The sequence below is a fragment of the Anolis carolinensis genome, chromosome 3 (assembly GCF_035594765.1).
Source record: "Anolis carolinensis isolate JA03-04 chromosome 3, rAnoCar3.1.pri, whole genome shotgun sequence".
In the NCBI taxonomy this organism is placed as follows: Eukaryota; Metazoa; Chordata; class Lepidosauria; order Squamata; family Dactyloidae; genus Anolis; species Anolis carolinensis.
Window position 1 is genome coordinate 117,646,314 of NC_085843.1, and position 16,511 is coordinate 117,662,824.

The 16,511-nt window shown below is 39.8% G+C and overlaps 2 protein-coding genes across 10 annotated transcripts in view; both read left to right on the forward strand.

Annotated features, from left to right (window-relative positions):
* The window catches only part of rgpd4 (RANBP2 like and GRIP domain containing 4), a 51,343-nt gene extending 39,007 nt beyond the window's left edge, over positions 1–12,336 (forward strand). Inside the window, exons 21-29 of one of the 2 annotated variants that reach the window (XM_008107055.3) lie at positions 3,576–3,743; positions 6,009–6,101; positions 6,519–6,712; positions 7,936–8,179; positions 9,546–9,644; positions 9,804–9,949; positions 10,527–10,800; positions 10,899–11,233; positions 11,692–12,336. In XM_008107055.3, coding sequence (XP_008105262.2) covers positions 3,576–3,743; positions 6,009–6,101; positions 6,519–6,712; positions 7,936–8,179; positions 9,546–9,644; positions 9,804–9,949; positions 10,527–10,800; positions 10,899–11,233; positions 11,692–11,997 — 1,859 coding nt within the window. In that variant the 3' untranslated portion in view covers positions 11,998–12,336. The remainder of the gene's footprint in view (positions 1–3,575; positions 3,744–6,008; positions 6,102–6,518; positions 6,713–7,935; positions 8,180–9,545; positions 9,645–9,803; positions 9,950–10,526; positions 10,801–10,898; positions 11,234–11,691) is intronic. The other variant, XM_008107056.3, reaches the window with a different exon arrangement.
* A 1,210-nt stretch (positions 12,337–13,546) lies between these two features.
* The window catches only part of ccdc138 (coiled-coil domain containing 138), a 52,675-nt gene continuing 49,710 nt past the window's right edge, over positions 13,547–16,511 (forward strand). For 3 of the 8 annotated variants that reach the window (XM_062975412.1, XM_062975415.1, XM_062975419.1), the window contains exon 1: positions 13,547–13,692. In XM_062975412.1, coding sequence (XP_062831482.1) covers positions 13,627–13,692 — 66 coding nt within the window. In that variant the 5' untranslated portion in view covers positions 13,547–13,626. Of the gene's footprint in view, positions 13,693–13,734; positions 14,095–16,002; positions 16,352–16,511 lie in introns of those variants that run through there. The other 5 variants (XM_062975413.1, XM_062975417.1, XM_062975414.1 and 2 more) reach the window with 3 other exon arrangements.

The window sequence follows — 16,511 nt, forward strand, 5'->3', positions numbered from 1 at the left end:
CACTGGCCATGTTGATTGGGGTTTGTAGTCTAAGAAGTTTCAATCTCTTTTGCTCCTCTCCTGAGATTTAAATAGTCTTCAAGAAAGACTATAATGAGAATGAGAGATTGGGGAGGCAATGGGTGAAAGCAGAATCATTATACATGATATGTCGTCAGCCTGAATAGGCTGCCATTTCTGTAACAACAGGCTAAATTTAGAATTGGACACATTTTTTCTAATGCCATCTGAATAGTTTATAGTTTATGTAACACAGTGTAGTAGATAATATTTGTTCTGCTATATTGAAAGTTAGTAGCAATGCATAACTAGTTTGAGTAGATCCTTATTCACTCATTCTGGATAGAGTTAATAATTCATGTGGAAAGACAGTCATATACTTTATGCCTTCATTGCTTCTCTGTTCATATGGAAAGAAATAGTATGATGAGGGCACTAGAAACTGATTTTTCAGGATCCCACATCAATTGGAGATCCTCCAGTCATACCTAATGCTTTACTTGGCAGACCATTCCTCTCCTTGTGACGAGCAACAATGGAAAGGGACAGAACTTGTGTTCTTCCTCAACATCATCTCTATTCTGATTAGGGCTCAGAAAGGCCTGTGGTTCATATTGTATAGAAGTATAGTGTACAATTAGTGGTCCTTTGTTTACTTTGCATTTTCCCCAAACTCTGCAGGAATGTTGATTTGATATTTCAATTCGTACATTCTTTATTTTGTAGGATTTAATTTTAGCCTTTTTAAATCTAACCCAATGGCATTTTGGACCAGCGCATCTCCCTCTCAACCAGGTTGTAAAGGTATTTGCACCCTGCACTGAATGTGGTGGTGTATCACTTCTTGGAAGGCAATGTCAGCTGCCCAGCTCTAGCAAAATAACTGGCTGTCTTAGTATGTAGAAAAGGGTAGAAAAAAGTTAACTTGCATGTTTAAGAAAGTAATGACTTTACAGCTGTTGTGGTAAGAGGTTGGTTTTGGACACCCTTCCTCTGTTGGAATGCTCAATTCCTGTGTCTTCCAAGTGTCCAGCTTTTACTGACTTCTGTGTTTTGCTTTAATTTGCTTTAATAAAGAAGTTAATTCAGTCAAGATAGGCAGGAAGGTTTTGAAAGATTTGACACAGGTACCAAGTTTCCCAAGTCAGTGTGGTGTAGTAGTTTGAGAGTTGGACAGGGACTACAAGAGACCACAGGGTTCAAAGCCCTGCTTGGCCATGGAAACCTGCTGTATGACCTTAGGCAGGTTTTTCAGCCTCAGAGGCATATCAAAGGTCATTGGACATTTACTCACACTACCAATGTTAGACATATTGATGTCATTCCTATCTTTGCTTTATAATAAATTTATGGAACACAATTATATTTTCATCCAACACTTTAGGCAGCTTCTGCAACATCTTGCTTCGCTGCTGAAAATAAAATCCATATTTGCCCAATAACTGCATATGCCAACTAGCCAGTGCTTTAAACCGGAATATTTGTCTTCTTTTGCCATTTAAAGTGCCCTTGCCTGATTGCTCTGATTGAGTGAGTCACAGTGTGGAGCCATTTTATCTGCATTCTGTTCCCCATTCAGTTCTTTTACCATTGCATCAAAAGGCCAACTTCTTTAAACTTCAGCATTTCTTTAGTTCAGCTTTTTCTTTGGCATGTTCAATAATTTTCAATTTTAAAACTGCTATGTAAGAAGCTCTGGTTTTTGTTTCAAAATTAATTTTCTAGAGGGTAAGAAGTTATAATTATATTTTTATTACTGTAATAACCACAAGATTGATCATAAGCTTATTGTAGGATTTAGTGAAACATTAAACACATATAGATGAAGGCCTTTCTGATGATGATTAGCATCCAGTTGTAAGAAACAAAAATAATTGCTTGCAGAAAATTGCTACCAATATAACATGATTCACTTAAGCATGTGGATAGTCACTCCAAATGGAAAAAGAAGAAAAACATTCAGCAGCCAAAGGTTTTACACAACAATTTACATGCCTTTTCAGGCATCTCCTGAGGTAACTGTGATGGTTCAGGCATGACTGTCAGTACCCAAGGCTATTGCCTAGCCTAATAGACTTCAATTAACTGGACTGATATGGAAACCAGGACCCTTGAATGAGTCAACTCAGGTTCTCGTAAATGTTTAGGTTACATTTTCTTATAGTTGAGTATATGTTGGTTTCTTCATTGCAATCCTTTGAAACCTTAGTTTTTACATGTTAATGGCTCAAGGTTGTAATGGCTACCAAAAGAATACAATTTAAATTTGGATGAAGTTCAGTGAATGGAAGGTGCGCTATGCCTGGAAGTCTCTAATTAGAAGCATGGCATGATTGCAGTCATTGTCGAAGTGCTGGTTATGGCATACAAAAACTGATGTAATGTAAAAATCAAAACGTGTAGTCCATGCACTGCCTTGCCAGATAAAGAAGACATGTGACACGCAGGTGAACAATAAATAACAAATGGTTTATTCTTCTTAAACCCAGAACAACATATTATAATGTGCTCAATTGCACCAACTCACATAATGTCCTTTTATGAGAGATTTAAAATAGTCTTTCCTTTGTCCATGTGGATAAATTCCTTCTAGCAGCTCATGAAGCAAGAGCACACTTTAAACTCTGTCTGTCTGTCCCCCCTCTCTCCCCCCCCCTTCATTCTTCCAACTGTCACTCTTCACTTGCTTAGCCCAAGCCTGAACAAAATTGCAACAGTATCCAACTTACAAGTTCTCCGGGCATGGCTCAACCAATCAGCTTTGTTTTGTAGTTGATACAGACACATCGGCTGATTTCTTACATACCGCAACAAAAACCTACGCGGGTTCAGTGCAGGCTTTCTAACACTGTCTCCCAGTATAAGTCTGCATGGATCCTGAGATCTAGAGGAAAGGCCACTCTCAATGGCTGTCCTTATGCTTTGAAACGTCCTACCTCAGGAGACTAGAATGGCTCCCTGCTTTCTCTCCTTCCTTTGGGAGGCCAAAATCTTTTTATTCATACATCTTTTAGAATTGAAAAAGGGCTGTGCGTGTTGTTTGTTTAACGGTATATTTTTAATATGTAAGACTTCTGGATTCCTAATCTTACAGGGGTAATATTTATTTATTTATTTATTTATTTATTTACTGTATTTTACTTTCTCAACCCTGAAGGGGACTCAGAGCAGCTTCCAAACTGGCAATAATTCAATGCCACATTAACATAAATGAAATGGAATATCCATTGAGCATTAAAATAATGAAAATCATAAAACACTAACATATGAATACATTGAATACGCTGTTAAAACATTGCACATAGACCCAAGATCATAACCCAGAAGCCGTTCCAATCACATTGCATTCACTTTGTAGCTGTATATAGCTCTGTATTACTCTCCAAACTATTGGTTCCATAGCCAGGTAATAATAATATCAGATTAAATAATAATACATAGTGTGTTAGGTTCTTGATGCCTTATTGTCTTCAAGCTGAATATATTTCTCGCCTGCTCTGAAAATATGTTAGCGTTGAAGTGTAAGTGCTGATTTTGGGCTTGTTCAAAGAATTGTCTTATATTTTATTTTTCAGCAGTTGAGATTAAGAAAGTACCAGATACAGACACATCAGATGATGTGTTTATTGTATATGAAGCAACACCCACTACTGAGCAAAGAGCCCTTGCAGAGTCACTTAGATTACCTCCAACATTCTTTTGCTACAAAAACAAACCTGGGTATCTGAGTGAAGATGACGATGGTAAGAAACATCCCAATGGTTAGAAGAACTGTCTCCTAATTTATGTCAATGTTCCAGTTAACAATTTTTAGTAGTAAATATTTTTTATAGAAGATGGTTTATAAAAGTCGCTCTTGCTGATAATTTGGCATTGTTTTTCATCACTTTATCTCTAATATTGGTTGCCCATGTTCCCCAACTTTCTCCACTAATTGAACTTAGCAGTCTATCCTTTCATTGGTGGAACTTCTTCAAGAGTAGAGCTTTCTTCCTCAGGAGTAACCCTTTCTTCCTACCTTCCCTTATTCCAGGTATTGTAGCTATGCATATTAGTCCACAGCATGACCTCTTTAATGCGTGGAGTGTTATATTTCTACTCCTAACTGTACTAGAGCATCATGTCTTTGACAGAATACTGAATCTCTTTTAACATACTAGCAACTGGCAAAGTGTTCATCTTACTGTAATGAAAAAACATCTGCCTCATGGAAGAGAGGGCAGTACAGGTCAAGGGGAAGATTGTGGGCTAGTTAAAACAGAAAGGATACAAGCTTCTCTTAGCAGGACAAGATCTATGCTTTCATTGGTAGGTGATGCTCATCTTACACTGGTGTTTATGCTGTTGTTCTACAAGGTGATTATGCTGTCCCATATATTTTCATCGTAAACTATAAACATCTAGGAGTTGTCATTTTGAGACATTGAAATGCATATTTACCCAGTATTCTCCTCTTTCGTATTCAAGTCAGATGATGTATTCAGAAGCATGAACCTGTGCCTGAAAGTGATTAAGGACTTTAACTATTTTTCTGGTGTGAGGCATATGTACCTCACAACCTCTAAGGATGCCTGCCATAGAGGTGGGTGAAACGTCAGGAGAGAATATTTCTGGTACGTGGCCATACAGCCTGGAAAACACGCAACAACCCTGTGATTCCGGCCATGAAAGCCTTCGACAACACATATTTTTTCTCCTTTGGGGGAACCATGCAGGCATAGCTGTGTCCTGTCACTAGCAAGGGATCACATAATAGAAAAACCTGTTTCCTGGAGTACCATGATCTTTAACTCCTCTCTAATTCTTTCCCTTGCCTTTATTCAGTTTGGATTGCTCCTTTGTCCCATTTCTTGTGGCTCTTTTTTCTGGACAGAATCAGAATCTTCTTCAATTGTCTTCTTCACTGTTGTTGTTTTTCTCTCCTTATCTTTAACAAAACAAAACTACTGATTAATCCCATCTTTATATGCTAGGAGTTATCTTTTACTGAATTATCTCCTGTCACCACTAGAGGCTAGTCAAGGCCCAGAAGATTAAAGAATACATTAATGGAAGAATCTATGCCTTTATCTCAATTCTTCTCCCGCCTTTGGTCTTCTCTGTACAGTTCACACACACATCACATTACTTTTCCTATGTTCAATCTGTTTTACTCTGTCAATTTTCTTCCTTATCCCCCCACAGCTACCTCTTATCTTTCCTCCTATTCCTTGTCCATAACAGCGTTTTTCCTGCACACTTGACAAATAGAAGCAGAGAATAGTGACACATTTGCTGAAGCTAAAGCAAAAGAACGTGGGCTTCTGCGTCCAACAGTTGTGTGGAGTGCTGCTTGTGTGAAAAAGCAAAATAAGTTCAGATCTGGAAGAAATCTGAGATTACTGCTGCACTTTGTAGATATTTTGAATGCCTCTAATAGGCACAGCACCCTAAGCCAAAGCATTGTATGTCTTCCAAGTCAAAAATTTGACAGAGATTTTGAGAGATTCATGAGCTTGCTCTATGCCTAGTGGGCACTCTTAAGATCAGAGCGGCATTCAGCTGGCTGGGCAGAACAATACTCTGTTGCTCTCCAGCTCTGAACTACTTTGGACAGAACTTCATTATCATTCCCTGTCCCTTCTAGTTAAGAAAAGAGAACTAGATTTTCTCTTGATGTAGTGCTGCTTTTCAGTCATGCAGTGTGAAATAATCCTGGCAGTCATTACTTTGTCTGTCTTGACACGTTTGTTGATCTCTGTTGCCTGGCCACTCCAAGTCATATTTTAGGAAAAGGAATATCTTCTCTATGGAATCACCTCTGTAGTTTTTGGGAATTCACTTCTGCTTTCGTGTACAACCAGATTTTTTTAACAGCAATAATTTCTATCTTACAGTGTATCCCTTCTTTAAGAGTATTTTTTTCTATAGAGCTGTAGGAAAAGTCAAAGCCTGAATGTTTACTATAAATATGAATGTATTTCATAATGCATTTATTCTGTGATGTTAATTTTGTATTTACACTACAGATGAGGACTATGAAACAGTTGTGAAAAGGCTTAATGGACAGTTATATCCCGAAGAGCCCGAAAAGCATGTGAAACTACAAGAAAAAGATCAAGGTAAATGAAGTTTTGTTTGTTTGGGTGATACAGATACTTATTTATTGCAGTTGTGGGGATTTAATTCTGAACTTATATAATAATTACCATTGTTATTGTTTTCTAACTTTCTAAAGTTAAATTCCTGTACCTCCCCAGAATAAATCCTATCTATTAGATTTACTTCTGAGATACATAGGATAGTACTGTAAGGTATGCAAAAATATACTAATTTGTTTATTTAGAATATTTTTACCTGCCCTTCAGTCAATCAAGTTCGAAGAGTCTTGCAGACACTTCCCTGCCCTTTGAGCTTACAATCTAAAATCAGGATACACAAGGATAAAGGGGTGACAGTTGGGGAAATAATTAAGTGCTTCTGTTTCACTGTATATTCTTTCAAACAGAGTTTAAGATATGATTTTCTCCTTATCATAGGAGAAAATGAAGCAGAAAGTAAGAATGAGTGTGTTCTCGTATGGGAAAAGAAGCCAACTCCTGAAGAAAAAGCCAAAGCAGAGATTCTGAAGCTTCCTCCAACCTTTCTTTGTGGTATCAGCAGTGATACTGATGAAGACAATGAGAACTTGGAAGACTTTCAAACAGAACTTAGAAAAGTTCAAGAGGCTAAAGTAAGTAACAGGAAAAAGTGGGCTTAAGTATCCGGTCAATTGGATTTGCTTGCAGTTCTAATGTGTAACTCTGGTTTTCTTTTACAAGTCTCACTACAGTATGCTATTCACATTTTTGTCTGATAGGGTGAGATCCTATCCATATAAATACTATGTGCACTATGCATGGTATATTATTTATTTATTTACCATATTTATATCCCATCTTTCTCTACTCCAAAGGGGACTCAAGGTGGCTTACAAACGGCATTTATACTGTGCCTTAGGCATAAAACATAGACATGAAATAGAATTATAAAAATTAAAACAGACATAAAACATAATTAAAATACATTCCAATATGAGACACATCATCCAAAGGCAAGGTCTAAAGCTATTCCAAAATCCATTGCACGTCAGAGATGGAAGAGTGCTGGTGGCTAAAGCGGTCAAGCAGCAATGGTGGCGGCCGTCTGATATGAAAATCAGGGGGCGCTGGAAAGGTGGGGGTAGAAGGGTAGAAATTAGCAGCAACTGATGGTGTCCACAATGGAAAATAAAGATCTAATGAGCTCCGGAGAAAGGATCAGTCGCAGTGGCGAAAGGGAGGGCCTGGTCTTACAGCGACCCTCTCAGCGTCCTCCAGTGCAAGCTCCTGCAAAGTTGCAATGGCAGCGTCTGGACTAATGGTGGAAAATGGTAATGATATATTAATGATAAAAAGGTTTTATGTTCACATAAAATGGACATAATATGGCTGTGGGACATCAAGAATTACACCTGTGCACAGGTTGTTAAATGCTCTGGAGATGACCTGAAATTTCTAATGGAGTGTCGCCGAAGGTTTCAGGCCAATGAACAGTAATCTTCAGCTTTCCTCTGTTGTACCTGTGGCTTAGTTCATTTGACCTAATTAGGTCAAGCAAGTTGTCCCATAAGTATTTCTCTGCTTACTCTTTGATTGTGGACCATTTTGGTTCAGATTATGTAGGCTTAGGGAACAGCCCTGCCTTATAAAACTTTTGTGGGTTTTTATGACCAATGAGTGCATATGTTGAAAATAAAGGAAAATGAAGCACTCTTGAAGATGATATGGTAACAGGTTATTCTTGATTTTTACCACATACATTGTCTGAAATGTACTTGTTTCCTAGGTAAGCTTGTTCTGTTGTCACCGAAACAACTAGTCCAGATGTGATATCCATTTAAAAAAAAAACATAACATTTGTGATTTTTTTCTTCAGGAAGCTCAAGTAGAAGAAGTAACCAGTTCAACAGATGACACATGCGTCACTAAGGAAGAAGAGCTTGTTGTAGGAGTTAGTAGAAGTGAAGAACCAGCTTCCACTACAAGTAAAGCTGAAGGACCAGATTCTACCACCAAACCTATACACACGATACAGGCTTTATTAGGAACCGATGACAAGCCTGTTGATTTGTCAACTAAAAAGGAAAATGATTCCAGTTCTGTCACTTCCACAGACCAAGGTATACTTGCCTGTTTTGATATATGAAAGAGCTTTATACTTGAGGTCATACCAAAATGTAGTAGCCATATAGATATTGTGAGATCAAATTTTGTCCCCATAGGGAGGAAGAACTATAGTCAAGAGAGTATTTCTCGGAAGGGTATTTATTTAGGTAGTGAATGATATGGATCCAGTCCATTTTAGCTTTTGAATTTTGTCTACACTTATCAGTGAATTTTAACCTGCATTTTAACTCAGCATATCTTGTATTTTAATATTGTTTTATTTCTTTGTTTTAATGATGTTGGATCCCCCCTCCCCCCACGGTGGTGCAATGGGTTAAACCTTTGTGCCAGAAGGACTGCTGACCGACAGGTCGGTGGTTCAAATCCCGGGAGAGCGGGTGAACTCCCTCTGTCAGCTCCAGCTCCCCAAGTGGGGACATGAGAGAAGCCTCCCACAAGGATGGTAGAACATCAAACATCCGGGTGTCCCCTGGGCAACGTCCTTGCAGATGGCCAATTCTCTCACACCAGAAGCGACTTGTAGTTTCTCACGTCGCTCCTGACACGGGAAAAAAACCCCACCTTGAGTCATAAGGAGAAGCGGGTAATAAATGAATTATTATTTTATTATGACACAGCAAACAAGATAGATATGCTGGATTTCGTATCACAAAATCGCAAGTCAAACACTTCCCAAGTGTTTAGGACTGTGTGATGTATTTTCGGATGATGCGTGCAGATCCCAGTAGGGTGGCCTTTTGCAGTTGGCAGATCGTGATTTTGTCAATGTCTATTGTTTCCAAGTGCCGGCTGAGATCTTTTGGCACGGCACCCAATGTGCCGATGACCACCGGGACCACCTGCACTGGTTTCTGCCATAGTCTTTGAAGTTTAGTCTTGAGGTCCTGATAGCAGTTGAGATTTTCCTGTTGTTTTTTGTCAATGCGACTGTCACCTGGGATGGCGACATCAATGATCCAAACCTTTTTCTTTTCCACAACTGTGATGTCTGGTGTGTTGTGTTCCAGAACTTTGTCAGTCTGGATTCGGAAGTCCCACAGTATCTTTGCGTGCTAATTTTCCAATACTTTTGCAGGTTTGTGATCCCACCAATTCTTTGCTGCTGGCAGGTGGTACTTGAGACATAAGTTCCAATGAATCATTTGGGCCACATAGTAGTAGTAGTAGTAGTAGTAGTAGTAGTAGTAGTAGTAGTAGTTGTTGTTGTTGTTGTTGTTGTTGTTGTTGTTGTTGTTATTATTATTATTATTATTATTACATTTCAACCATTGTCAAGAATTATGGTAGTGGAAAATAGATGGATGCTCGCCATGTTGTGAGATATAAAATGAACCATAACCATTTCTTTTCTTCATATAGAAAATAAACCTTTTTCATTTGCCCTTGGCAACATACCTGGCCTGTCATTTGCTGACCTGGCTTTGAATAATTCTGGGGATTTTGCTTTTGGTTCTAAAGGTAAGATAGCATCTATTACCTGTTTACGATTCACACAGAGTACCCTGATGGAACTATTCTATGTTGAGGCTTTCATCAATCACTTTATTGAATGAAAATGAATTAATGAGATCAGAGAAATATCTAGAATGTTAAGTGTTTGTCTTTTCATCTAAATAGATAGCAACTTCAAGTGGGCAGATACAGGAGCAACTGTATTTGGAGTTCAGTCGGTCACTAAAGGAGATAATGAAGAAGATGGAAGTGACGAAGATGTTGTACATAACGATGAGATTCACTTTGAGCCAATAGTATCTCTGCCAGAAGTAAGATTTTTAATCCTGATTATAGGAAGTTTGAATATTCTTTGGAAGCATCTTAGCAGAATATGTACACAAATGCTAATGTGTTACCTGCAATATCTGTCACGTTTTTGTTGCTTGCAGTGTTGTATGGGGAACACCTTGCTCATGCTTTAAGAGGGTCTGTTGATTGTGCAAGATATACAACATTGATTCATAAATGGAAGAAAAGTTGTATTGTTGCACACCTTCAAGTTGTCTCGGGGATTTCTTGGCAAGTTTTGTTCCAATGGGACTTGCCATTGCCTTCCTTTGAGACTGAGAGTATGACTTGCCCATGGTCGCCATTGGATTTTTGTGGTCAGGCAGGGATTTGAACTTTGGTCTCCCAGAGTCAAACCACTGTACCACACTGACTGCCCAGTGAGGTTTTCTGACAAGGTCCTGTAATTCAAGGATGTACTGAATTAAGAGTGTAGTTTTCAGTAGACCTGTCTGAGAGTAAGCTTTATTGAAATTGGAACATATTTTTGGCTGAAATACATAAAGGATTTATTTTGGCTTTCTTTACATCTGAGTAAACATGACTTATTTCTGCCAGGTTGAGGTGAAGTCAGGAGAAGAAGATGAAGAAATTATCTTCAAAGAGAGAGCCAAACTATACAGATGGGACAGAGATGTCAATCAGTGGAAGGAACGTGGTGTTGGAGAAATAAAGATTCTATTCCATACACAGAAGAAGTGTTACAGAATTTTAATGAGAAGGGACCAAGTTCTCAAAGTCTGTGCAAATCACATTATCACAAAAACAATGGATTTAAAACCCCTGAACACTTCAAATAATGCAATGGTTTGGACTGCAACAGATTATGCTGGTGAGTGTTTATGTAGTGATGTTCCATAGTTGATCCTGACTACATACCTTGCATATCAGAGATGTATGCTTTAATAACATTTCAAATCTTTATTTCAGATGGTGAAGCTAAGATAGAACAGCTTGCTGTCCGATTTAAAACTCAAGATTTGGCAGATGCATTCAAGAGGAGATTTGAAGACTGTCAGCTAAACCTGTCAGGGTTGCAGGAGGGTCATATATCGCTGACGACAGAGTTGTCAAAGGAAACTAACCCTGTGGTCTATCTTGAGGTTTCTGCTGATGATGAGCCTTTGGGGCATATAACCATAGAATTGTTTTCAAATATTGTTCCTCGAACAGCTGAGAACTTCAGGGCATTATGCACTGGAGAAAAGGGTTTTGGATTCCGGAACTCTGTATTTCACAGGATAATTCCAGATTTTGTCTGTCAAGTAAGTGGAAATAGAAATATTGTAACATTTTCTTTGGGAGTGACTTATATGTCATCTTCTAAACCCTGGGTTGTATAAAGAAAAGTAAATGGAAAGTGGTGTGATGATTATACAATACTTACAAAGAATGCAAATACAGACGTCACAAAAGTATTGCAGCCTCTTAAACAGACCATCAACATATATTTCTGAGCTCAGCATATATTTCTCTCCTCAGATTTGATGGATGGGTGCATTTGTTGGACATTTTTTAGACCTGTTTCTGCCCCCTCCCCATCAGCTCTAGTTTTTGTGATGTGGATACCACATAAATTTGATTTAGATCCCCTTGCTGCATTTCAACATCCATTGTGTCATGCTGTTAAAGCATTACTGGTAAAATATGTTTTAGGACACATTTGTTGTTTCAGCCTGCATTATATTCCACTTAATTTTCTATTTTTTAAAATATATTCCAGGGAGGTGACATCACTCGACACGATGGCACAGGTGGAAAATCAATTTATGGCAATTCGTTTGAGGATGAAAACTTTGAAGTAAAACACACTGGACCTGGCTTACTGTCAATGGCAAATCGTGGCAGAGACACCAATAATTCTCAATTCTTTATTACCCTCAAAAAGACAGAGCATTTGGACTTTAAACATGTTGTATTTGGTTTTGTAAAGGATGGTATGGATATTGTGAAAAAAATGGAATCCTTTGGCTCTCCTACTGGAGCAGTGTCCAAAAGGATTACAATTACAGACTGTGGGCAAATATAAAAGCATTGCTTTAACAGGTATGCAGATTAGACTATCATTGTCCAGAAAGTTTAGACAAAATTATGTTCAGCTTTTAAAATAAAAATTGAACATTTCTCCATGTATAAATGTAAAATTCCAGCTTATAGCTGAGTACTTTTTTAAAAACGTGTTTCAATTGACTATGCATGTTGTGAAATAAAAGTGCAAACACTGGTAAATTTCAGGTGTATTTTTGTTTCCTCCTGATTTTTGTATTAAATAATTTAAAATGAAATTTGAAGAATCTGAAGTTCTGTCATTCTGGCTGTGTGTATTTCCCAGTTTAACTGATAAATAAAATCAGTAACTAGTTCATGATTACTGCTTTTATTCTTCTTGGCTTTCGTGATTCATAGGCAGCCCTGAAACAATTCATTCCTTTTATTTACACTTATCTTGGTAAACAAAATGGCTCTGCTTATTGTTTCTCTGAATGTTATTTGGTATTCTAGTCTTTTGAATTTATTAACTATTTAACTTTTGTTCTCAATGATGTGTGATTTAAATCACGGATGCTTGGCAATGGAAACTCCCTTTGCCGGAATAAATTAAGTGGAACATCACTGTTTTAATTGGCACTGCTGTTGTGCTTTTAACAAAATGGGTGTTTTTTATTTTGATTCAACTGAACTGTATTGACAATTCATATCTTGCCATGCCGGCATGACCAGTCTCTATTTGACAATTGACTTGAGACGTTCTCATCAATGTTGCTATCCCATGTTCCACCAATCACTTGGTTGTAGGAAACACTAACACTGTTGAGCATACATTTCACTGTTTTCTGAGTGGTGTTCTTTATTTACTGTCCTGTGTTTTTTAATAGAACACTCTGAAAACAAACATGAATCAATCAGAGCCAGCTAACACCTCCCAACAAAGGATTACCCCAGGCAAGAAGCAGAGGAATTCCATACATGAATCCATCAGGGGCAGCTAACACCTCCCAACAAAGGCAGTAAGCAGCCAGACCTTGAAGCTGAAAGGTCATTCAATGCTAATCAAGGTGGCTAATGGAAATATTCTGCCTCCAACAGACAAGAGTTCTTCCTCACTCCCTGGGCCTTCCACAGATATATAAACCCCACTTGCATAGTTTTCCAACAAACTTCACACGTTCTGAGGATGCCTGCCATTGATGTAGGTGAAACCGTCAGGAGAGTGCTTTTGGAACAGCCATACAGCCCGGAAAACTCAGCAACGCAGTGATTCCGGCCATGAAAGCCTTCCACAACACATTAAGGCAGAAAATCCCTCAATATCTGCCATATATTGCAGTTCAAAGCAGGAAATGTGTCTGGAATGGGGTTATAATGTAAGAGCGCAGTACACATGGCAGTGGATCCTCTATGTGGTTAACAACGTTGTGATGTCACTGCCGCTGGGTTGTGTTGAAGAACAGCGCCCCTTAGAGGTGAGAGGCTTTCCTGGCAGCAGAATGAATGGCACGCGCGCCTTCCCTTCCTCTTTCCCGCGCGCCTCGAAGGCAGTGCACGAGGGGCGAGGAGGGAGGGACGGGAGAAAGGTCCCCTCGCGCATGCGCCCTGCGCCCTCTCGCTTTGGAGTCGGTTGCTGCTGGGAAGGGCGGGGGGCGTGGCCCTTCTCTTCATGGCGACGTCGACGGAGCTGAGTCGCTCGGTTGAGCGTTGGAGGAGACGTTACCTGTCGCGAGAGGTGCGGGGAGGGGAGAGAGAGGCGAGGCATGGGAGGCAGGCTTGATCCATGTTGGCCCATTCCCACGAGACGCGGGTTCTGAATGAAAGCAGGCCGCCTTGGGACCTCCAGTTGCTTTGGACTTCAACTCCCACAGTAAGCGGCTGAGGGAGAAAAGGAAGGGGCCTGAGGCTGTTGGGAATTGTGGGAGTTGAAGTCCAAAACACCTGGAGGTCCCAAGTTTGCCCATCCCTTATCTAAAGAAAGGTAAAGGTTTCCCCTGACGTTAAGTCCAGTCATGTCTGACTCCGGGGGTTGGTGCTCATCTCAATTTCTAAGCCGAAGAGCCGGCGTTGTCCGTAGACACCAAGGTCGTGTGGCCGGCATGACTGCATGGAGCGCCGTTACCTTCCCGCCGGACCGGTACCTATTGATCTACTCACATTGGCATGTTTTCGAACTGCTAGGTTGGCAGAAGCTGAAGCTAACAGCGGCCGCGCACGCCGCTCTCAGGGTTTGAACCTGGGACCTTTCGGTCTGCAAGTTCAGCAGCTCAGCGCTTTAACACACTTCGCCACCGGGGCTCCTATCCCTTATCTACACAGTAGAATTAATGCAGTTTGGTATCACTTTAACTGCCATGACTCAATACAATGGGATCGTTGGAATTTACAAGGTACTTAGCCTCTGCCAAAGGATGTGAGCGCTTCCCCAAACTACAAATCCCAGTGTTTCATAGCATTGAGCCATGACAACTATTGAACTGCATTAACTCTACAATGTAGATGCACCAGAGTCTAATACATTTTCCTGAATGGCTACTGAAGAAAATTTGAAATACAGTTAGAAAGACTACATTAACTTTGACAGCTAAAAAAGGCAAATAAATGGGTTGCTGTGAGTTTTCCGGGCTGTATGTCCATGTTCCAGAATCATTCTCTCCTGACATTTTCTCCACACCTATGGCAGGCATCAGAGGTTGTGAGGTCTATAGGAAATAATAACTTTATTTTTATATTCCACCTCCATCTCCCCGAAGGGACTCAAGGCGGCTTACATGGGGACAAGCCCAATCCAACAAAAATTAAAACCAAACATAGATTAAAACATATCTCAACAAAATCAGGGGAGGCTTATATATCTGTGGAAGTCCAGGGTGGGAGAAAAAACTATTGTCTCTTGGAGGCAAGTGTGAATGTTGCAATTAATCACCTTGATTAGCATTGAAAAGCCTTGCAGCTTCAAGGCCTGGCTGCTTCCTGCCTGCTGGAATCCTTTGTTGGGAAATGTTAGCTGGCCCTAATAATAATAATAATAATAATAATAATAATAATAATTTATTTTTGTATCCCGCCCCATCTCCCCAAAGGGACTCGGGGCAGCTAACATGGGACCAAGTCCAAAAGGATACAAGGTATAAACAAGTTAAAATATAAAGCAATAACAATAACAGTATAACAATAAAATAAAAACAAATTCAGGCACGAATAATGCAAGTAAAACCTAACAGCAGGATAAAAGAAAAAGTCATAAAAACAACTTCACCACTAATAAATAGGATGGGGGGTCAGGTCAAAGTGCAAAGTAGCTAGACCAGGGGTCCCCAAACTAAGGCCCGGGGGCCACATGCGGCCCATCGAAGCCATTTATCCGGCCCCTCCCTCGCCCGGTGCGTGCCTTCCAGAGTTTTTCTTGTTTATAATAGTATTTGAATTATTATTTAATTAATAATTAATTATCAAGGGGGGTGCTTTGCTAGTGCTTTTGGTGCAAAAAGGCAGAAGGGGGCTGGACTAAATGGTGCAAGGGGTCTCTTCCAATCCTTATTATTATTATTATTATTATTATTATTACTGACACAAAAACACAGTATAACGCAGCAAACAAGATATATATGCTGGATTTCGTATCACAAAATCACAAGTTCCCAAGCATTTAGGGTTGTGTGATGTATTATTATTATTATTATTATTATTATTATTATTATTATTAACAACATTGAGGCTGGGTGGCCATCTGTCAGGGGTGCTTTGCTTGTGCTTTTGGTGCACAAAGGTAGAAAGGGGTTGGACTAAATGGCCCAAGGGGTCTCTTCCAACCTTCTTTATTATTTTTATTATGATTATGATTGTTATTAACACTGAGGCTGTATTTGTTCCCATTTGGGTTTTTTTTTTACTTCAAAATAAGAGATGTGCAGTGTGCATAGGAATTTGTTTATAGGGTTTTTTTTCAACTATAGTCCGGCCCTCCAACGATCTGAGAGACTGTTAACTGGCCCCCTCTTTAAAAAGTTTGGGGACCCCTGAGCTAGACTGTTAATAAAGTGCCTGGACAGTGTCCCAAAAATATCCTAGAATATGGTTAGGGATAAAATGGGGTGGGATAGGAGATAAGTGCGAGGTAGCAGTGTGGCTGTCAAAGGGGTCTATAGCATATTTATTTATTTGAAAACATACTGGAAGTACCAAGTCTTCGGCTGCTTAATGAAGGCAGGCAGGGTTGGGGCCAGCCTAATCTCCCCGGTGAGGGAGTTCCAGAGCCGAGGGGCCACCACAGAGAAGGCGCTCTCCCTCGTCCCCACAAGCCAAGCCTGTAATAATGAAGGGAGCAAGAGGAGATCCTCCCCAGAAGATCGGAGAGGTCGTGCAGGCTCATAGGGGGAAAGGCAGTCATGAAGGTAGGCGTGTCTCGAACTGTTTAGGGTTTTTTAGGTGATTACCTGCACCTTGAATTGGGACCGGAAAGTGAACAGCAGCCAATGGAGCTCCTTAAACAGGGGGGTTGACCGCTCCCTTTAAGTTGCTCTGGTTAACAATTGGGCTGCTGCTCGTTGGACT